Source organism: Bactrocera oleae, chromosome 6, assembly GCF_042242935.1.
Source record: "Bactrocera oleae isolate idBacOlea1 chromosome 6, idBacOlea1, whole genome shotgun sequence".
NCBI classification, from domain to species: domain Eukaryota; kingdom Metazoa; phylum Arthropoda; class Insecta; order Diptera; family Tephritidae; genus Bactrocera; species Bactrocera oleae.
The window spans coordinates 73,220,751-73,240,517 of NC_091540.1; the positions used below are offsets into that span (position 1 = coordinate 73,220,751).

Genomic DNA, 19,767 nt, shown 5'->3' on the forward strand with positions numbered 1-19,767 from the left:
TGTTGTGTCAATTGCATGTAAAACTGAAATTATTGACATTCTCATCTTTCGCTGCCGTCTTGTATACCTCGTCGTAGAAATAATATGTGTGTGTTACCGTTATTTTATTTAGTTCTACAATATTTTTACTACTTTCGTCCACCATACAAATTCAGGCACAAATGTCTCCTTGACCAACGCTGCAAGCAATCTCCCCCCCTGCAGAAAATGTTATTAACAAAAGACATCCCTTCTACTGCCATTGTTATGCAACATGATTTCACCATAAACCCAATAGAACTGTATATGGCTAGTTCATTGCTGTTTCTCGTCTTGTATTTCTTGAATCCCTCGGCGGCATGAAAAAAACGAGCAGGTGAATATGTATGTAATTTTGATTTATTGCAACGCTGCTTACTTTGGTTTGTCACAAGCGAATGGGAAATGAATTAAAATCGGAAAAATTTACATTAAAACATTAAATATGTATGGTTGTATGTACATATGTATGTAAAGCCAGTTACAGCAAGTCTACATAAAAACTAAATTAGAAATCTGCATTGGCGCAGGACGCAGAGGCATCTCGGTATTTGAGGTTTCCAGTCGTGTATACACTACATACATATATACTGTATTTGTGGACGTGAATGTGGCGGAGCGGCTGGTTGGTCGATGGTTTGGAGCACGCATCAGCTTGTGGCTTGCGGCTCCCTTGTGCTTCCCGCCGCAGTTGTTGAGTTCAGCGGGAACATGGTTTTGATATTAGCATGCGTACATTTGCGCCGGAGTTCCGCCGAGTGCGACAGGTTACGGCTGCAACGCCACCTTTCTTATATCCACTTCAGCTGGCACCACGGGTGGCCGAACTTCAATGCCGCGCACTGGCTGTCGGTCCAAGTGATGAATTACTTTGTAAACTTCACTTCTATTCAAGTCGATTTTCTTTTCAGGCTTTTGATACTTCATGAAGTTGACTCTGTATGTGTGAGCATTGTGGTGGCCGACATGCGCCGACATACGCCGAGCACAGCAGAAAAAAGCACGAACACGAAATAAATGGAATAAAATAGAGCACAAAGAGAAATTATTTTCAATATGAAGCAAGTTGCTATGCAATAGTTGTAGCAATTGTACAGACATAATAGAAATGAGGAAAACGGTAAAAAAGGTGAAATGTTGAAATGGTAGAGTGGAGTGGGGTGGAAAAAGTATGAGTAAAATGAAAAGCATGTCGATAAAAACTATTGAATGTTGAATGAAATAAAATAAATTGCTTGGTGAACAGGGACTTCAAACTGCCAGTCAGCTGTTCAGCTGGTCTAACATTGCGCTGACCCGAGCCCTGAAATTACATGCGAGCAGCACGAAGTGGGGGAAAGGGAGGGGAGAAAACATACAGAACAAACAAACATTAAAGCACATGAATGAAAATTTGATTGAAGTGCAATTGATTGTTCATCACTCTTTTCCATAATGATGGTGCGCGCGTGTGTGTGTGTGGCATTTATTGTGTCGATGACTATGCAGCATTTGGATTAACATACATAAGTATAATTCGAGAGTAGAAGACTGCGCTATCGTTGATTTCTTTTTGTGAATTGTCGGAATATCAGTTGAAACTGCAATAACTTTTATTCAAAATAATTTACAAAAAAACAAAATCATAATGGTTTTTTTTCTGTTTGTAAATTTTTTTTTAAACACATTTTAATAGCTGATTACCTGGAGAAGAGGCAGCTGTCATTTTTTCCGCGTGTCTGAAATTTTTCACTTTATAATAAAGCAACAATGAGAACGTTATATTTACAAGCGACAATCAGTGTAAACCTTTCATTTGCTACAAGGGCTGCATCACAGCTTCAAACCCGCACACAAGAAAATATAAACACAATACAACTGGGCAGATTGGAGTATCGTTGTAGTGGAGTCGTCCACGGCGGGCATACAGTGTGGCGATATTCATGATTTGTAGGGATATTTATATCAAAACCGAGAACCTATTTTTCCAGCAGGGTAGTTATTGGGATGTGAATTGACCTTAACAAGTTACATTCGATTTACTTTTCAAATAAACAATCTCCGGCAAAACATAAAATAATACAGATTATTCTATTCATTCGCATGAAGACTTTCTTATTTATTCTTAGCAGCGCGGCAGGTCAGTAAATATCTTACATTGTATGAAGTTCCAACATATTGCCGACCTTAGCAAGGTGTGTATGAACTGCCATATGTAAACATGAGTGTACATCCATATTGAAATCAGGCGAAGGATATTGAGTTGCGATCTTTGTGCAGCACTCTGCCAATTAAAAGTTACTAGTTTCATTTCCTTAGCAAAATAGCAAAATGAATTTCCCTTAATTCAACTAGATAAATAGAAAGTGCCAATTTAAACTTCGGATGAATAAATATGAACTATAGGCAAAAAAAAAACAACAAAGCTATTCAAAGGCTGATGAAACTGCACTCCCTTCCATCCTCAGTCGCAAGAGCATGAAATGAATCCATTAATTGGCAAATAAATGTGTAATTGTTGCTGCTATTAAAAAATTGGCAAATATTCACATGAAAGGCTGCATAATACATAGAGCAATGAATGAGAAGTGAACATGAATCAAAAGTAAATTGAATGTAAAATAATATCACACATATAACATACAAATCCAACGGGTTGAGCATATGGACAATTTGCTTGGAGCGCCGCCTTTCACTAAATGGCAAATTGAATCGTGGCTCAAAGGAAGCGAAGGTCGAGCAGAAAGCCTTAATCAGGGTATTCCGAAGATAGCGCTCTTATATTCACAAGCACAAAACGTTGTATAAATTAATATTAAATGAGGGATAGAGGTTTGTCTGCTCACATAAATCATTTCATGCATACCTTGGGTCGTAGCCAAGCAATGGACTTTCAAATGTGCAACTGCGATGGTAATATTATATTTATGTAAATGCCGATGAGTCCCGATTAATGCAGATGTAATGGAATGTGCGCACAAATAGCGTTATGTTCATGTAGTTGATGTTTGGTTGTAGTTGTTGTTCAAATACCACAGGTCATGAGATCGATATGAAAGTAAATGAAATGAATGATATGCAAAAATGTTGTTAATAAAATAATTGTGCAAATATCAAGCGTAACTGCGTATTATTACTAAAATCATTAAGTTATTCATGAAATTAATGTAATACAGTTACATAGTCCCGAAGTCAAAATTATATTTAATTCAGCTGTCAATGGGTTGAACCAATTTTACTAATAAACTTTATCTGAATAGTGATCGAGCTTGAGATGGGCTTTTTGCTGAGAATCGGACCCAAAGCAAATAATACCGTATATAGGTATAATATGATAACTGTTACTATACATTCGTGATTCAAACTCAGGCAAAAGTCAGAAAACGTTTTTTAATTTGTCATCTTTCTTCGTTCTAAGTTGTATACTTTGTACTACTAAATTTTAGTTGAGCACCAAAAATTATCTTACTTTCCGACGGAGGAACCTTGCATTCAACTACTTCGTTAAAATTGCTACTAACAAAAGCAAGCTTTCGTGTTTCACTCTCAAAAATATTAAACATAAAGAGCGAAAAGAACATACGTTTTATAACATGGGAAAGAGATGATTTTTTTTCTCCTATGTGTTATTATATGGAAATAATATGAAAAAGTTTAAGAGCAATTAGCCCTTAATTTTTCAACTTTCTAGCGTATTAAGAGTTTCAACAAAGAAAGAAGAAAAGGCCTTATGAATATGGTATTTATTTAGTTTTAGTAGAATTCGCAATACGTATGTTACAAGTATATTCCCTAAGTGTGGTTATATATGTGTCTTGGTCATAGAGATAGCTCAATCCAAAATCCCCTTGGTGAATATGATTGTGCGCATAAAAAACTTTAAAATAGAGGTGTGTAGCAAATAATAGTTACCCTAATGTGGTGCCAGTTATGAGTTCCGCTTGTGCACTCAAGGTTTCCGCTATGAACTCATCGTTGTAGGCATCCTTGGGTCGATACCAACGCCTGCCGCCGGGCAATACAAGAGGTCGCTCGGAAGATGGTGTCAATGGGCCAAAGGCACGTTTTGAACGACGGGGATTGTTTTTGCGCTCCAACTGCTCTTCGAGTTCCTCGATCACATCGTTGCGCTGCCAGTTTCGAGGCCAGTTTTATGTAATTTACGATCATTTCAAACTCAAACAAATATACATAAAGCGGGTATAGGTTATAGATATGTGTACGAGTGTGAAGAAGTTAGTGCCATTCGGCAATTCTCATGAGATAATTGAACGGTTACTTTAAAATTTAATTTTTCTTTGTGAGTTTATGTCATGCGAAGGAAAACGAAAGCTGTAGTCTGGTTTTTGTTTAATTTAAGTATTTATTTTGTTTTCGGAAAGTATATTTTTGCTAAAAGTGATAAATTTTTGATAATTCGGTTGGATTTTGAGAAGCTGCCGATTTGGTTAAAGCACGCTCTTGCTTAAATTCTCATCTTCATAATTCAAAGCGTACTGTTTGCCGCTGTAAAAGACCAAAAGCTTTAAATAGGGCTATTATTTAGTGGATAATAAGATATTTGAAATTTTTTAGGGTTAAGTTATTGATTGGTTCAGGTTCCACAAAATGTGCTCGATAGTCAAAAGTCGATAATAATAAATAGTTATGTCTTCAATAGAAGTTGAACAGAAAGCAGGATAGCTAATATTGGTATGTTTGACTATAAACATATTCCTATATGCACAACCGGCACTAATAGAGGTTTTCACGAATTAATTTAATTACTAGATTATTTCAATATTATTCCCTTCCACAAAGTCCACATATCTGAATCTATTTATTAAATCGAGGGTCTACTAAAATCGCTCATTAACTTTACAACTTGAATTTCTATACTGGCAAGTATTTTGTGTAACTAGGAAATCACATTCTTTGATAAAAATTAGTGTTACCAACCTTTTGTTTCTTCACATTCTGCTCCTCCTCCATTTGTTGCGTATCTTCTTTATTTTGTTTTGCCTCCTGAATCTTCGCTGCATCCAAAGTGGTGGCATCGGTTGCAACGCTTTCTCTGACATCGTCTGCAACCACAGCAATATTCTCAGTAACTCCTGAACCATCCTGATCGCAACTGGAGTAAGCCTCATGTGCTGTAAAGGGATGAAGACCTTTGATTGCATCATGCTTCCTGTTGTGCTTTCATATCTTAACATTAACTACACACAAACATAACTTACTTTCGCTTTCTCCTTTGTTAACTTCAGCGCCTTCGTCAATATTTTCTAAATTAATAGAGCGCGTCTCAGCTGAAGGTGGAACGGGAGCCAGCGATGGCTGAGTTGCGGTCTGCAACTGGAAGGCTGGCAAAAGTGTTGCCAACTGCTTTGTGACTGCGTCGAGGGTAGATTGTATGGTGGAGGGCAGGGAAGAGAGTGCGGCCAATTGGCGTTGCACATCGGCCAGTTGACGTTCAAGTGCTAGTTCTTCTTCGGATTTTTCACGACGGGGTAAGGAGTTTTCAGGTTCAGTAGAAGCTCCTGACGTAGCTGCAATATCATTTGCTGTTGTAGATTCTTCAATTTTATCTTCTAATATGAGTGTCGTCTCGTTTGTGCACGATATTTCCTCGTTATTGCTTTGAGCGTCTTCTTCATTTCCTGCTTGGTTATCAGCAGTCAATGTTAGCTTTTCAAGCGTGTCCACTTGCTGACCTTCTTTGTCCTCAGCTGGTGATTCGACTATAATTTGTATATCCTCCAAATTAGGCAATTCGCTGTCCGCTGGTGGAGGCTCTTCAATTTCTTCAACCTTTGGTGGTGACGGTTGTTTACTTTCTACTGACACCGTTGGTTCAACTGGCTGTGTCGGTGGTTCGATTGGTCGTGGCTAACAATGAAAGTTAATTAACAGAAATAGTAGGATATCTCCAGTTTAGCAATTTACCATCGGTGATACTGAACGCGATTTTGGGGCTGACTTAACTATCTTAACCTTGTATGCATTGGCAGCTCTGCGTTCGGCCTCGATTTGTTCCTTGCTCTTCGGTATGGGACGATCCGGTTTCACCAGAAACGTTGACCACTTTTTGTTTTCTTTATCTTTCTCTGCTCTAGTTTTGGTTGCATCTTCGTTGAGGGTTCGCAACACATCGCTGGTCATACAGACGCCAGGCTTGGGAAAAAGTCTGTAGAAATTGACACTAATGTAGTATAGATTAACAAATAATCATGCAGATATTGTAAAGGAAACGAACCCCAAAACATTATGGTCCGTTAGGACCTCTGATTCACCCGAAAGTACCGCAGCGATTTCTTCTTCCACCAACTTGATTTCCGATTGTTCCGAAAGCACCGACGACGGTCGTTCTGGAAGCTCAGGTAAAAGTTCTGTCTGCAGCTCTGCTTCATCTTCCAGTTGACGAGGAATAGGGCTCTTACGTCCACTCACATCGATGAAAGTTTGTGGTGATGTGGGGCGTTCAGCTCCGTAAACAGGGAATATCTTCGGCACCAATTGCTCTTCGCCCTCACTGCGGAGCAAATATGATTAGAATTTAAAGACCTCTCAACTCTCCACAATGATCTTGTACTATCCATTTACCGTTGAACCCCGATGTAGAACACATTTCCACAGTGCCTTATTACCTTGTCTGCCTCTTCGTGTGTCAGTGGTGAGATAGCAGTGTCGTTAATGCGTACAATGACGTCACCTTCACGCAAACCGGCTTCCTCGGCTATGCTGCCCTCATTGACCTAAATTAATGAAAAAGTAATACGAAATATATGTAAATCAAACACCTGACAAGGGGCTCCTTCACAAACGAGAGAACTAAAACTGAAAAGGAATAATAACATTAAATTCCCTCTCGCACAGTCGCCGCACTGAGTCAAGTGGCGTACTGTTTGCTAGGTCAGTGTGTTAATTTCGGCAATGAACTTTTTCACATGTCCACATTGGGCCCCCCCGAGAAGCGCGTGACTGCGAATGCGACAGCCTCATTTGTTTGCGCTCTCACTTCGCGTCTGCTGCTGCCTCGTGGCGGCATTGAATGAAAATGCTCTTTCCTTCTTGGTTTCCTTTCTATTTATTTGCCTGTCTGGCTAGACATTGAAGTATTGCGCGTTACCCGATTGACAGTTGTCGGCTCAGCGATAGCGTGCGGCGCAAGCAGCAACGGTGAAGCGCTCACCTCGATGCCGCTACCGCTTAGCAAGAAGGTGCCGTTTCAGACAGGGACGCAAAAGAGTCTCAAACCAGTTTATTGTGGGCGAGGGGACGACGAGGAAAGACGAAGGGACCGTGCCACTCGTGTTCGGGTGGCACGCTTTGTGTTCTTTTTCGTAACAGCTCGCTGCTACCCTTTTCAGCATTCCTTTTCACTTTCAAATCCTTTGAATGGTTGCAAGAGCGCTCGGTTTCAAATGAATTCGATCGCAAATTTGAGTTCTGTTATCTATTTTTGTATGTAATATGCAAATACGTATGCATAGAATAATAGAAATATTATGACAAATTGTAAATAAGGAGAAAATTAAGATATAGATTATGGAGTAAAGAAATTATGAATTTTTAATACGCAGTAAAGAAATTATGAGTTTTTAATACTTAAAGATTAGGAAATTGCTATTATAAATTTGGCCTTGAAAATATTAGTTGCGGATATTCAATACATTCTTGTGGATTAGGGAATTCCCGTCTTTAGTATTTTTTTGAAACTATTTAGCGGGTAGGTACTTGTACTATGCATATTGTTCTACCATATTCATGGTAATTCATTGCAAGCAAAATGTGTGACCATCATCTCAACATACAAATGAAATACGCAGCACGCAGTGTTGCGCGGTGTTGCGCAGTCGAACCGCACAAATATTTACGAACATTTTGTGAAAAGGAATGCAGAAAAACTAGACTCGAGTTGCTGGACTCTTTTTGACCGTGTGAATGCCCAGAGCGACACCAAAAGAAAATTTGAAAAAGATCAGACTCTTTTGCATCCCTGTCTGAAACGGCACAAGCACGCCAGAGAAGCTATGAAACAGTGTGTACACAAAAGTGTGGCAATGAAATACGAATAATGCAAATGCGCAACGGAACAAAAGAAACTCGAAGTTGAATGCAAAACAATAAGTGATAAAATGGTGTACGCACTCAGATTTGCGCTCGGAGAAATTTGCCAAGGCAGGTATATTAAAACTGTAGAAGCACATAAATTTAATCCCACTTTTTTCAGTACCAATTAAATTGTCGCAACTTGTTTGTAGGAATTACCTCTCAATAATACATTGCTGATGCATTTCCAAATAGAGTTAGCTGACTTCCCAGGCAATGTTCACACAAGCTCTTTAAGTTTAAGACGTATGAGAGAGGCCTACTTAGTTTTAATTATATAGAAGTATATCTTTTAAGTCTATTTACTAATTGATAGAGAAAGTTAACACTTTTCAAATACTAAAATCGTAGACATTTTTAGCTAATTCGCTACAAATTATTCGAAAAAAACTGGAAGTTCTATAGAATTTAATTTTCATACTTTGAGAAAACTTTTTGTCTACTCTCTTAAATTATGTATGCCATTCTTGGGGAATACTTCACGAATTCGGATATATCCTCTTTCATATTCTTTAATTAAAGCGATTTTATTCCATGTTTCTTTGTTCCACTTCGCTTCAAGTTCACTTTATTTGATACAACACGCCTTAAATTTGTTCTCATATAATCATGCCTGTGTGAAACGGTGAGCATAAGGTATGTAATTAAAAATACAAACGAATGCAAAGAAGGTAGTACATGTGAGTGGATAAGAGAGAGCATAGAGGAGTGTGGGCATTCATGCGAAAGTTAGCTGACAATAATGGCGATGTGATGATTGATGGTTTGACAGATTGGAAAGAGAGCGGGGTGGATGGTTGGCCGACTTTCTGATTAAATAAAGGCAAAGCAGCGACAATGCAAGGCGATCCTTTGCACGACTTTCGTTCATTTGTATAACTGTAAATATGAGAGTGGGTGTGTCTATGTGTAGATATCCGTGCGTGTCTTATCGTATTGTACAGTTATACGCATATACAGTCACCCACACACATGTGCACTGAAATAAAGGCGATAATAAGCGCATTTGAGTTTGTATGTGTGCGTTCACCGCACTCTTGCGTGTTAATTGGCAATAATAATAAAATATTTTATGGCCTGTTAATGTTAACGAAAAGTCATTTTAATTATTATTCCATTTGTCGCCATGCTAGCTAGCAAGTGGTCCTTAACATTTTTCTTCATAGCAAAATTCACAATAAAGTTGTAAAAGTTGCAGCATTTTGCCATTTATTGCCAACATCGTTGAAACCGAGTACTTTAATTCTTCAGCCACACACACGTCGAACTCACACGCGCACGTATTTACGCACACATCAACGCAGCAGCGAACTTTTCACTGTAGTTACGTAATTCCATTTGACCACACAATTTTTCATTGTTACATTTTTCGCTTCACTGCCTTGGTAGCAGAAATTCCAGAAACCCGAAATGGCCAAGCTGATGCCTCGCCGGCTTGGGCAATGGAGCGCTCATAATAAATAGAATTTCGATGGCATAAATCCGACTTTGCGTGTCCTACGCGTCTACTAACCTTAACGACCGTCAGCGGAAATTCGAAGTCCGCACCGCCGACCAAACGAAACCCCCAATTCACGTTTTCGAAGCGACACATTTTAATATCGATCACCATTTTGTATGTTTCAATTTATGCTCCACTTCTTGCACCAATATTGATAATATATTTACGACGATTAATAAATTTGCCGTGCAATTAGTTTGCTCTCGGTGTTAGCCCAGCTACTTGGCTAGCAGATGCTATAGCGGTGTAGTGAATTGGCAACTGACGCGACGACGGCGATGACCATCGGGCGACTACTTGCCGCTTGCCTGTTGGCGCTTATCGATGAGTATTGCTCTGCCGGCAGCCGATGTTGCTGTTGTTACTTGTTGCATCGTCTGAATTGCTGCTCCTGCTGTAAAGTCACGAACCTCTCGCCTGCCATTCGTTTCCTCATTTTCTAGCCACACAACAAACTACACACAAGGGTACGCTCACACATACGCAACTTCGTTAGCTTGCCGCTGGCTGATAATGAAATTTATGCCGTTGAGTGTGACCGGCTGGCTAATAAACTGGGTCCCGCTAACCGCGAGCCTGTCTGTGGGACAATCAATACAATTTGCCGTGTCGACGTGACTGGCTGACAGCAATTTCTCATTGATTAGGTACTAAGATGTTGGCGATAATTTATTTCTGTTGCTTTGGCATTTTCAGCTCTAATGCGTTCACCGCAGTTTGTGTCTTCTTTCTCAATCGCTTTATTTGCCAGGTTTATTCATTTTCTATTGGTTCGCTCATTTAGTATCGCATGGCTTCTGCATTTCGTTATTTGGTTGTGACACGAATTGCTTGCCAGTTTTTGCGGAACTCAATTCGATTTATTTTACTTGTATTGCAATTTCTCACGTTTGGACTTAGAGTTTATTGTAAGGGCCTTGTTATCGGCGATAATCGGAAACAAAATAGAGGATTGTAATCTTCGTGTCGTTAAGTATCAGATTCTTACCGCCCGGAGGTACTACTGAAGCTCGGTTTTGCAAAGATTAAAAAGAAAGTACCTGAGTGGGTCACTCAAGGGAGCGAAAATCATTAGCTAGACATTTTCCTCAACAATACATTTAACACTATATAAAAATATGGTGGCATATATGTATATGAAATATTGACATCAGAGCGAGTATCAAAGGGATTAGAACACTTAGTCTACTAGCAAAAATGCATTTAATTTAATAATCTCTAGACGAAGAGCGACATTTAGAGTCGAACTGACGGAGAGCTTAACTCATCTCTGGAGATCTTCCACTTTCTTAGCTGCCACATAACATTCTTGTCTCATTGGTTCTGGCGGTCCCACAACGTAATAGCTTAAACATAATACGGGCGACGACGAGTATTTGTTGTACTCGGCGACGCCGTCAGTGACAAGAACACACAATTGTATATGAAGATGAACACAATACGCGACGGTGGCGAATTTCGCCCACCATGACGATTTTTGAGTAGAGCTATTTCTAATTTTATCGCCGACCGCGGATGAAAAAAAGGCAACACCAGATCAATAAAAAGATTACTTTCGGTTAAAATCTTAAGAATTTTCAAAAACAATTTAAGAAAATATCTGTGTTGCTAATATTAAGATTGTTTATGTTTGGTTTCGTCATTTGTTGTGATATTTTTAAGCGCGGAATACACACTAGCTGCGACGAAAATCGTCCGTATTGTGTTTTACACGGCGGCAACACTCGGCGAAAATTCAACCGACGGCGTCGTCGATTACGACGAACATTCTACAATTTACTTTCTCTTTCATTTGTCCTCCCCTTTTCTCGTTTTCTTAATTGTTATGCAAAGAGCGCGACAATTTTCCACAGACAAAGTGCTACTTATGTTCTCGCAATCCCGCAACATTTTTAAGCTCAAACTTGTAATAATTGAAGCTTCAGTGGGGAAGTGAGAAATAATACAAAAACAATTACTTGTTATTATCTGCCATAAACTTTTGCACACTTTGTATTGTTTTTAAGTTACGAAAACAATCGTTTCAACACTTGTGAATGAAGTAGAAAACTAACTCATGCATATCGCTGTCTTTATGCAACCGCTGTCATTGTGCATACAGTATGTATCAAAACTATTCACAGCTTAAGTCATATTCGTAAACGAAAAATACAATATATAATTATAGCCCATGGAGCCTCTCTAGCAGCGCTGATACAAATACATACTGAACTCTGACTAATCAGGTTCATGTTCTTGGCTTGCCATTTAGGTGTGCCGATACAGGCCAGATTTGAAGCCACACATTCCGGAAGGACTGAAACCTATCTTATTGGACATTTCAGCACAGAAGAAACTACTATATATCTCGCTACTTTTGGTTCTCTGGTACCGAAAGTTTTCACCCAAATGTAGTGATTGACTTTTGGTTGGCACTGTATGCAGTTGCCACAATCAAATTTGCATATTTTTCTGTGACTATAAACCTCAAAAACGGACCCGAAGTTTTTGACGTTCGCATAAATAAATATTTGTTTAGGTATATGTGTGCGCTGTGTGTGTGGCCATTTTCGTATAAAAAGCGAAAACATTTTGTTCAGTTGTAAACAAGAAGTTTAACCCTTTTCCACTACAAAATTCGAGCAAATTGTTTTCAAATATAAAACACAATCCTTATGCTACGGACTGGCTCCTAAACATATGCAACCATTTGCATTTCAACTACGTCCACTCGGACTATGGACATGTGGCTACACCAGTGCTGTGCGGCAAGCCCGAACCTAACACAAAAGACATTCGCACACAAACAGCTGAGTAAATATGGCAACAGTATGCGAAAAATACAAAATACGAAATACAAAATTGTGGTTGTGTTGTGTCGCACACATACATGCATCAAGTATTTGTGTGCTTTTCTCCTCTTTGCATTTATGCTGCGGTTGTGTAACACTAAGCCATAGGCACTTTGTCAACTTTTATAAAATTTAACGACTTTTGTAGGAGTTTTATGTGAACAAAGCACACTCAACTACACCTCACACAGACGGGCATATGTAAACAAGATGTGCAAGCAAATATTATATTTAGGTGGACATTTACATTTATATAAGCCCGAAAGTGTTCGTAATAAAGTTGGCAGATATTGTACAGATTTGTTCTAATTGAAAACTACCTGTAATTGTTAACAGGCAAAAACGAGGAATGCAACTTCTGTCAATTTGCCACCGCACAAATTTTAATTGTCCTAGTTGCAACACTTCTACTGCTTGTCTATGTGTGTGACCTGTTTTTTCGGGCTTTCAACCGCAGCTCTTGCAGAGCGCTTTATTTGGGCGCTTTGATTACAAGTTATAAATTACATGCACAGACTCCGAACGCTTTCAAATTTATTTATTTAATTAATTAACTTATGTCATGCGTTATGAATCAAGAGTATTAAAATTCACAGACACACGCGCACACACGGACGTGCTTCGCCTGTAATTTTCTATGAATTTAATAACTATGCAAGGAGCGTTCGTGCGGCAGAAACGATTTGTGTTACGAACGCGTACAAACCCTTAACAAATTCGTGTTTGCAAAAGTATCTAAATGCATTTCACCGAATTCGGGACTTGCTGCTAGAGCTAAATTTTTACTGTCGAACTGACAAAATTGGATTTTTTAACAATAATGTTGCTGACAGCTTTTAGGAAGCTGCTGAGCATTTGCAAACAGTCTAAAAGTTAAATTATGTTTCATATCATATCAGCTGCAAACTTTAGTTCAAGCCACTTCGTGCCGCATAAAGTCCGGCTCGGTTATATCCTGCCCGATGGCTGCAGTAAATGTAGTGTGAATTGAAGTGTCTGGGCCATTGGCGTTGTAATTTTAGCTTAAGCTTAAAGCTGCTTCGTTACTGCTGTTGTTGTTTTTTTGTTGTTGGCCATCTAATCCGACTGCACACATGCATGCAGTTCCTGTGTGTCCACAAATCCAGGCATATGCTTTTCGGCCGCTTCAAACTGCTCTGCACTTGCTCGCCTGCGAGCGGTTTCAGCTTGATTTGGCAACTATTAAGTATTTAGTATTTAATTAGTTTGTATAGTTTACTTGTAACTAATAACAGTTAATATTTAAAAAGCATTACAGCAAATTGTATTTAGTAACCTAGGAAAGTTTAGGTGAATTATATCCTAGATAAGTGAATAGACTTAAGTAATATAGTTATATGTATATATACTCGCATTAAGTATTAGTTGATGCAATACGGAATTAATTCTGCTGAATATGTCGTTTTTTTGGCTAGCCACTAGAGACTGCAACTGAGACTAGCAAAATATTTAATAGTGCAACGAATACGCATTACGAATTTACTTTCTAAGACACTCATACGCACTTTCCTCTTTTTTCCTCTTATGGTACTGAGTGCGTGAGAGGTGAATTCACTGACTTCGCTTTGTGTTAGGTCGTCGAAATAAAGCGATGCAAGAGTTCAAAATTTGTTGGTTTTCCAAACTCATTTTGGTTCATGTCTTGCTCTAGATCTCAGGAAGCAGCTTCCTTTGAGAGAACATTTTCAAATTTATTAAATTATTCGTACACCAGATGAAACCCTTGACTGGCATAAATGCTTAGACTTAAATCAATAACTACATGTGAAGGCATTGACAATTAAGAAACGCTCATTAGTGTCGATGTGCTTACGATCGAGTACAGCCTTACGCTCTCGTATAAACTTTATCAGACGATAACTTAACTTGAACACATTTAAAACGGCCAGTTTACACATGCGAACAGGAGCATTTCAGCACTTTGCGACATGCAACAAATTTCAAACTAAGTGCCTGAAGTAACGGTGCAGAGCATAAAATGCTAAGCCATAAATTTTTATTTGGAAACCATTTCCCAGCAACCGAATAAGAATAAAAGCAACACACGACTAAGCTGGAGTTATCGCATTGCGTAACTGTGTGTGTCCTCATACGAGTATACAAGTATGAGGGAGGATTGTGGGGCAGTAAGTGTATTACGAATGAATTATCATTAGATACAAGAGCAAACATACACAGGAATAACAACTGCGCTTTATATTTGTATGTGTTAACTTACACATGTATATTTGTATATTCACAGCACATTTGTGTTGATTAGTGCGCATTCCAGGCGACACTTCGGCATGGAAGACACACTCACAAGCGGATATGCATACACACTTGCCTCCGTCTTTACGTGGATGCTTGCGTTGCTGGTCCACACACTCTTACGCACTCGGACAACCATTTATGAAAGTTTGTGAGGCGGAGGTGGAGACAATGACCGGAAATAGTCACACAAACAAATAAAACGAAACGGAAGGTCTTCCAAAAAATAAGCGGAAACGACGAAGAACAACAACAACACAAGCGAACAAGCAAACACACAGATATTAATATGTTATATAAGTAAAAGAAAAAAGACAGCATACGTCAACCGGAAATAGCCACATTCCATTCGTACGTAATGAAAAGTTATCGTGAAAATTTAATGCGATAACCCACGCAGCACATGCACACACACATTGAATGGGACACTAAACGAGAGCAATCCGCCTTGCGCAATAGTCCTTCATTCACACTAAACGAGCCACGCGGCGCCCCTGCAGCACTCACGTCACAACCGATTGGGGAATGCGGACTTGGGGCAAACATGTGATTCAAGAGCAGCAAAGAATTGCAGAGCGACAATAACAGCACAAAACTATGGAAGCCAAAAACAAATAGTGAACAATAAACAAATAGAAAAGGAGGAAAACCAAGAGAAATAAAAATGTTCGAAGTAGAAAACAGCAAACAATCGCTTTGAGATAGGACGGAACGTGCGTTTCAAAAGAGAGTGTGCGGGCAGCGTGCTCCCATAAAAAGGAATCACTCGTAAAAACGATGCAAAAGCGAACGGCAAATGACCAATAACCAAACAAAATATGTTGATAACAACAAAAGGTACCCATATGACAAGTGTACACAACGCTATACACATACCTACTAATTTGGGTATGTCTGGTGAACTATTTGGCAGTTGAGCCTCGTGCTGAGCTGAAAGGATTAGTGTGCGCAGCTATTAGGGCTTTATCGCCGTCTACACGCAAGCACATTCTTAACGTAACGCGTCTTCCCCCAGACCCCAACTCAAATGTATGAGGTAAACCACTCAGCGTTCCGAGTTCTACTTCTCAACTAGTGAAATTTCGTCCAATCTTTATCAGCTCAATTATTTTGGTATTTAGAGTTCAGGCGAAGTTTTACTTTAAGCTGGTGAAGTGCAAATTTAGATATCTAGAGATTAGCATGTATTCACTAAGCGGCTATTGGCACTTCTCCTAAGGTTAAAGACAGGTGTGGAAATGGTTGGAGTCTGGCATTTATCTTGTAATAAGCTATTTTATTAAAACACAGTTTTTGGGCCCCAATGGAAATATGTATATACATATATAAATGAAAGTATATATATATTTATTTATACATATATATGTATATTTGATTTCGTATGAGTCGCGACATCTCACAGATCCTCAAGTAATAGGTTTTGGTTAATTGGATGAAAACGACCGTCGGTTGACTGGTTGGACTTGCGGTTCATTCAAGTTGAAAAGCAGTTTGTAACTAGTTGTTTAGAGTGCAGCGGATACATGTGGTCAGCATGCAAGGATGTGTGTGTGTGTGTTGCCATTTGGCTTAAACTGTGGTGTCAAATGTATAATTTAGATAAATTTCACATTTTATATTGCATGCCACTACTCGTTGTACATATGTACATATATACATATATTGTATATGTATGTATGTGCAACTTTTTCACATTTGTTTTAAGTTTCCCTTCCATTCAATTTGCGATGTGCACTTGTTTAGTTATAGCGAGCAGAAGTGGCAGCAAGTGCTGTTGACTATTTCAGCTACTTGTGCAGCATAAACAACCAATCAGAGCATTTTAAGTGCTTGCGTAGTACATACTTATCTATTTACACTCGACCGTTAAATAGCTGTAAGTAACGTGCCAGCCAATCTAGACGCTGCCGTAAAACAACAATTTCAAATGTAATTTCGAGCGAGCCCTGGTTGTCTTCTAGGCACACCCCCAGTTTTATGTCAAACACCGTTAGTATTTAGTGTATATGGTATATACATATGAAGTTTGAATAAAAAAATATCTTGTCTTAAATTCCACTAATTCTATCCCCTTTGGATAATTGCTTAGTCTAAAACACTTGCCAATAACCCTAGGTACTTCACATGCATATTATATTCCAACCAGTTAGTTGAAAATTTACAAAGTCGTTATTCTATAAAAATCGTATCGAGTTGTAAGACAAGCAAACGCTAACAAAATAACTCACGACGTTTATTAGATTTCAAAATAGTAAAGTTAGTGCCAAATTTGTGCACGTGACTGTATGTGTAACATACGCAAGTGTATTCGTTTGTAGATTGTTAATATCATCATAGCGTTCAACTTAAACCAAACTTTATTTACTTGAAGTTTTGTACTTCTTGCGGCAACAACTTCCCTTTCAGATATTATACAATCTTACGCACACATACTCGTACACAAGCGTTCGGACCAAAGCTGACTTCCGCCTCAGCGTCCACTGGCACTCATGTTGCAATCGATAAGCTATGGACGGAAAAATAAACACAAATTTTGCCAAATATGCCGACAAATCGAGGTACGATAAACGCATAAATATGTATGCAAAGACATGCCCATTTGGCCAGAGATACAAAAAGCGCCAAAGACTAGAACTACACTAAAAGCTCGTAAGTTCACAATTCATTTTGCCATATGTAAAATTGTAAAAATATCAAATATGAAACTAAAATAATAATAAACGGCTCAATGTTTTCAATGCTGTTAATGATTATTTCTGTTTTTCTGGCCTTGAGAGAAATGGGCGGGTTTCAAAGTCGATTATGTCTTATCGCGAAACTTTAAGTCAAATTCAGGAATATTTGCAGGACAACTTTTATAACGAGTTATTCCCTTTCTGCCACAAAGCCAAGCGATACGTTCTCTAGTTGACGGCGGAAGGTTGCAACGAGCATTGCTCAACATCGAGCAACTGAGGTAGCTTCTTCCGTCGGTTGGGATGAACTTCGCTTGCGTTCTCCGTTTATTTGGTTGGTTGGCTAGCCAACTGCTTGACCATTACATAACAACTGGACACCAAATGGACAAACGTGCAGCGCCGGTGGCTTGTATGCGTGTGTGTGTGTGTTTCGTGTACAATCTTGCAACTTGAAGAGCAGTTGTGCAGTTAAAAAGAAGACACATAAACTGTTCTCGAGCTCAGAGTTTATTTGAGTATTTAGTAAATACTAAATTGGGACTTTAATTTAAAGAAATTCGGGAAAGCTTTTTTAAAGTTAGTAAAAGAAAGAACTCCACGTGGATGAACGTGGTTTGTCCACCGTTTTCGTACAACACGAGCTTTGTTAAAACTAAGTGCAGCCAAATGCATAAAATCTGTTACACAATTATATATTTTTTTGGTGACCCTTTGGATTAAAATTTTTATTAAATTTTAGTGTTGCATAAATCTCTTTTGCCAATTTCAATTAAAAATTTAACAGAATTTCACGAGGTTGGATCGCGTTCGGATTAGCACCCTTCCTCCTTGTTTTGCTGGCTATCAATTAACATATTGTTGTTGTAAGTTTGTTTAGAAATTTATAGTCTATCAAAGTTTATACAAACTCTGCTCGGCTCGGAGAACTTTGTGCAAAATCTGTTCTATTATATGGGGGGAGGCACACACACAGACACACACACATTTACGCGTGTTTTTGTTATTTTTGTTTGACTAAGGCTTACGCAAATGTTTGCCTGTTATATAAAATTAATGAAAAAATTTGTTTTTTGTTTGTTTCTGTTGAATTCACATGAAAGCGAGCAACTGCATACAGCATTTTATTTACTATATTTTCGACGCTATTTCGGTGTAAAGGGTATTAAAAATTATAAGCCGAGCACTCAAAATACTTTAAACAACTCTAAAGCGATGTGCATGCGCTGATTTTCAACTTTTCGCGCGGGGCTTGGAAATTAATGCTACAACTAATACTACTACATGCGTACTGAGAGCCAACAACACGACAGTAAAAGGAATTGCCACAATTGTGAGGGAGAATCCTGAAAGCCACTGTTGCATGGCGATATTGAGCCAGAGACTTTTGTTCGTGTTTTAAGTGTTCGTTTTTTTTTACTTTGTGTTGAATTTGCAAAATAACGCGTTGCAAATATTTGAAAATTAAACATTTTATTCATAAAGGTTTACAAACTGAGATTATACCAGAGTGAAACGTCCCTTCATAGCCATGAAGCCTAGCAGTTTTGAACTCTTAGTTTTGAATCACAATACTTACTTAGCAAGCAGATTTGCTAGTGTTAAGATTCTCAATTATGGTTTATGACAGCCAAAAGCTTATTTGCTTTCTTTATTCTCCCCAAACTAAGTACAAATATCTGAAATCTTTCAGAAATTTTACTAAAAAAGTTAAAACTTATTACTAGGGGTAATACTACTTGTATGTGCAATGTATAAATTGTTTTGGCGGAACAATAAATTTTTTCTCTACTTTATATACGAACTAATTTACAAACGTCTGATATATTGACTCGTTCGACCTTTCCCTTGACATGCACCAAGATTTCACATCCCTTGTAGCACCTACAAGTATATACCAAATCTGCATACCTCTGCTTGACTTTGTACAGCACATATATGTCGACGAGTTTGTGGGATATTATTTTTTGGTACAAGGTGCTTGGTGCCCAAAAGATCCAACTGAAAATTGCGTATTCTGTTCCTCAAATCTATTAATCTTTCTTCGGAATATTTTAAAAATTTCATATCGATTTCTTCGCACCTCGTGATGTGCGGAGTAAGTTAATTTCTTTAAGCCACTATTTGATTGTAAAGCTGGATGAATGTAGCTAAGTATGGTGAGCACACATGTATTATTTAAGCATATAGCATGTCAATATGTATATGTATATTGTGATTGGCTGGGATTTGCGTGTATTCGTTTATGTTTGCTTATATTAAAAACTCTTGCCGTGGATTTTCTTTTTTCTTCACTTTGATTGTATGTGGAAATTGGTGGAAAATATCAGTTAAATAATTACTCGGCATGCACACTCGTGCGCTTCGTATGTAGATACGAGCGTAAAACTTGGTTCACGTG

General features: G+C 38.4%; 2 protein-coding genes across 7 annotated transcripts in view; one reads left to right on the plus strand and one right to left on the minus strand.

Moving 5' to 3' along the window:
* LOC106617579 (acid sphingomyelinase-like phosphodiesterase 3b) overlaps positions 1-19,767 on the plus strand; it is a 129,907-nt gene that overhangs the window by 18,092 nt on the left and 92,048 nt on the right. The gene's annotated exons all lie outside the window — the stretch shown is intronic.
* Positions 357-9,957, minus strand: Zasp67 (Z band alternatively spliced PDZ-motif protein 67). Of its 6 annotated transcripts, none has more exons than XM_014234895.3 (9): positions 9,602-9,957; positions 6,580-6,731; positions 6,233-6,508; positions 5,923-6,178; positions 5,217-5,865; positions 4,936-5,129; positions 3,910-4,127; positions 2,864-2,902; positions 357-955 (listed from the first exon to the last, which is right to left on the minus strand). In XM_014234895.3, exons 1-9 carry the CDS (start codon positions 9,698-9,700, stop codon positions 787-789), a joined length of 2,052 nt encoding a protein of 683 aa, XP_014090370.2. In that variant the 5' UTR covers positions 9,701-9,957; the 3' UTR covers positions 357-786. The 6 variants fall into 6 exon arrangements, with proteins under 6 accessions (XP_014090370.2, XP_036219867.2, XP_036219869.2 ...); XM_036363974.2 differs by having other exon boundaries at positions 5,923-6,163; positions 9,602-9,956; XM_036363976.2 differs by lacking the exon at positions 2,864-2,902 and having other exon boundaries at positions 5,923-6,163; positions 9,602-9,955.

Bases quoted from the DNA above. Each gene is read 5' to 3' on its own strand.
- Zasp67 (XM_014234895.3), bottom strand. From the start codon at position 9,700: ATGGTGATCGATATTAAAATGTGTCGCTTCGAAAACGTGAATTGGGGG. The intron at 5,130-5,216 runs GTAAGTTATGTT...ATCCCTTTACAG, and splicing joins TAACAAAGGAGAAAGCGAAA to CACATGAGGCTTACTCCAGT. The intron at 956-2,863 runs GTATGCATGAAA...TCACACATACAG, and splicing joins TTGCTTGGCTACGACCCAAG to AGTCAACTTCATGAAGTATC.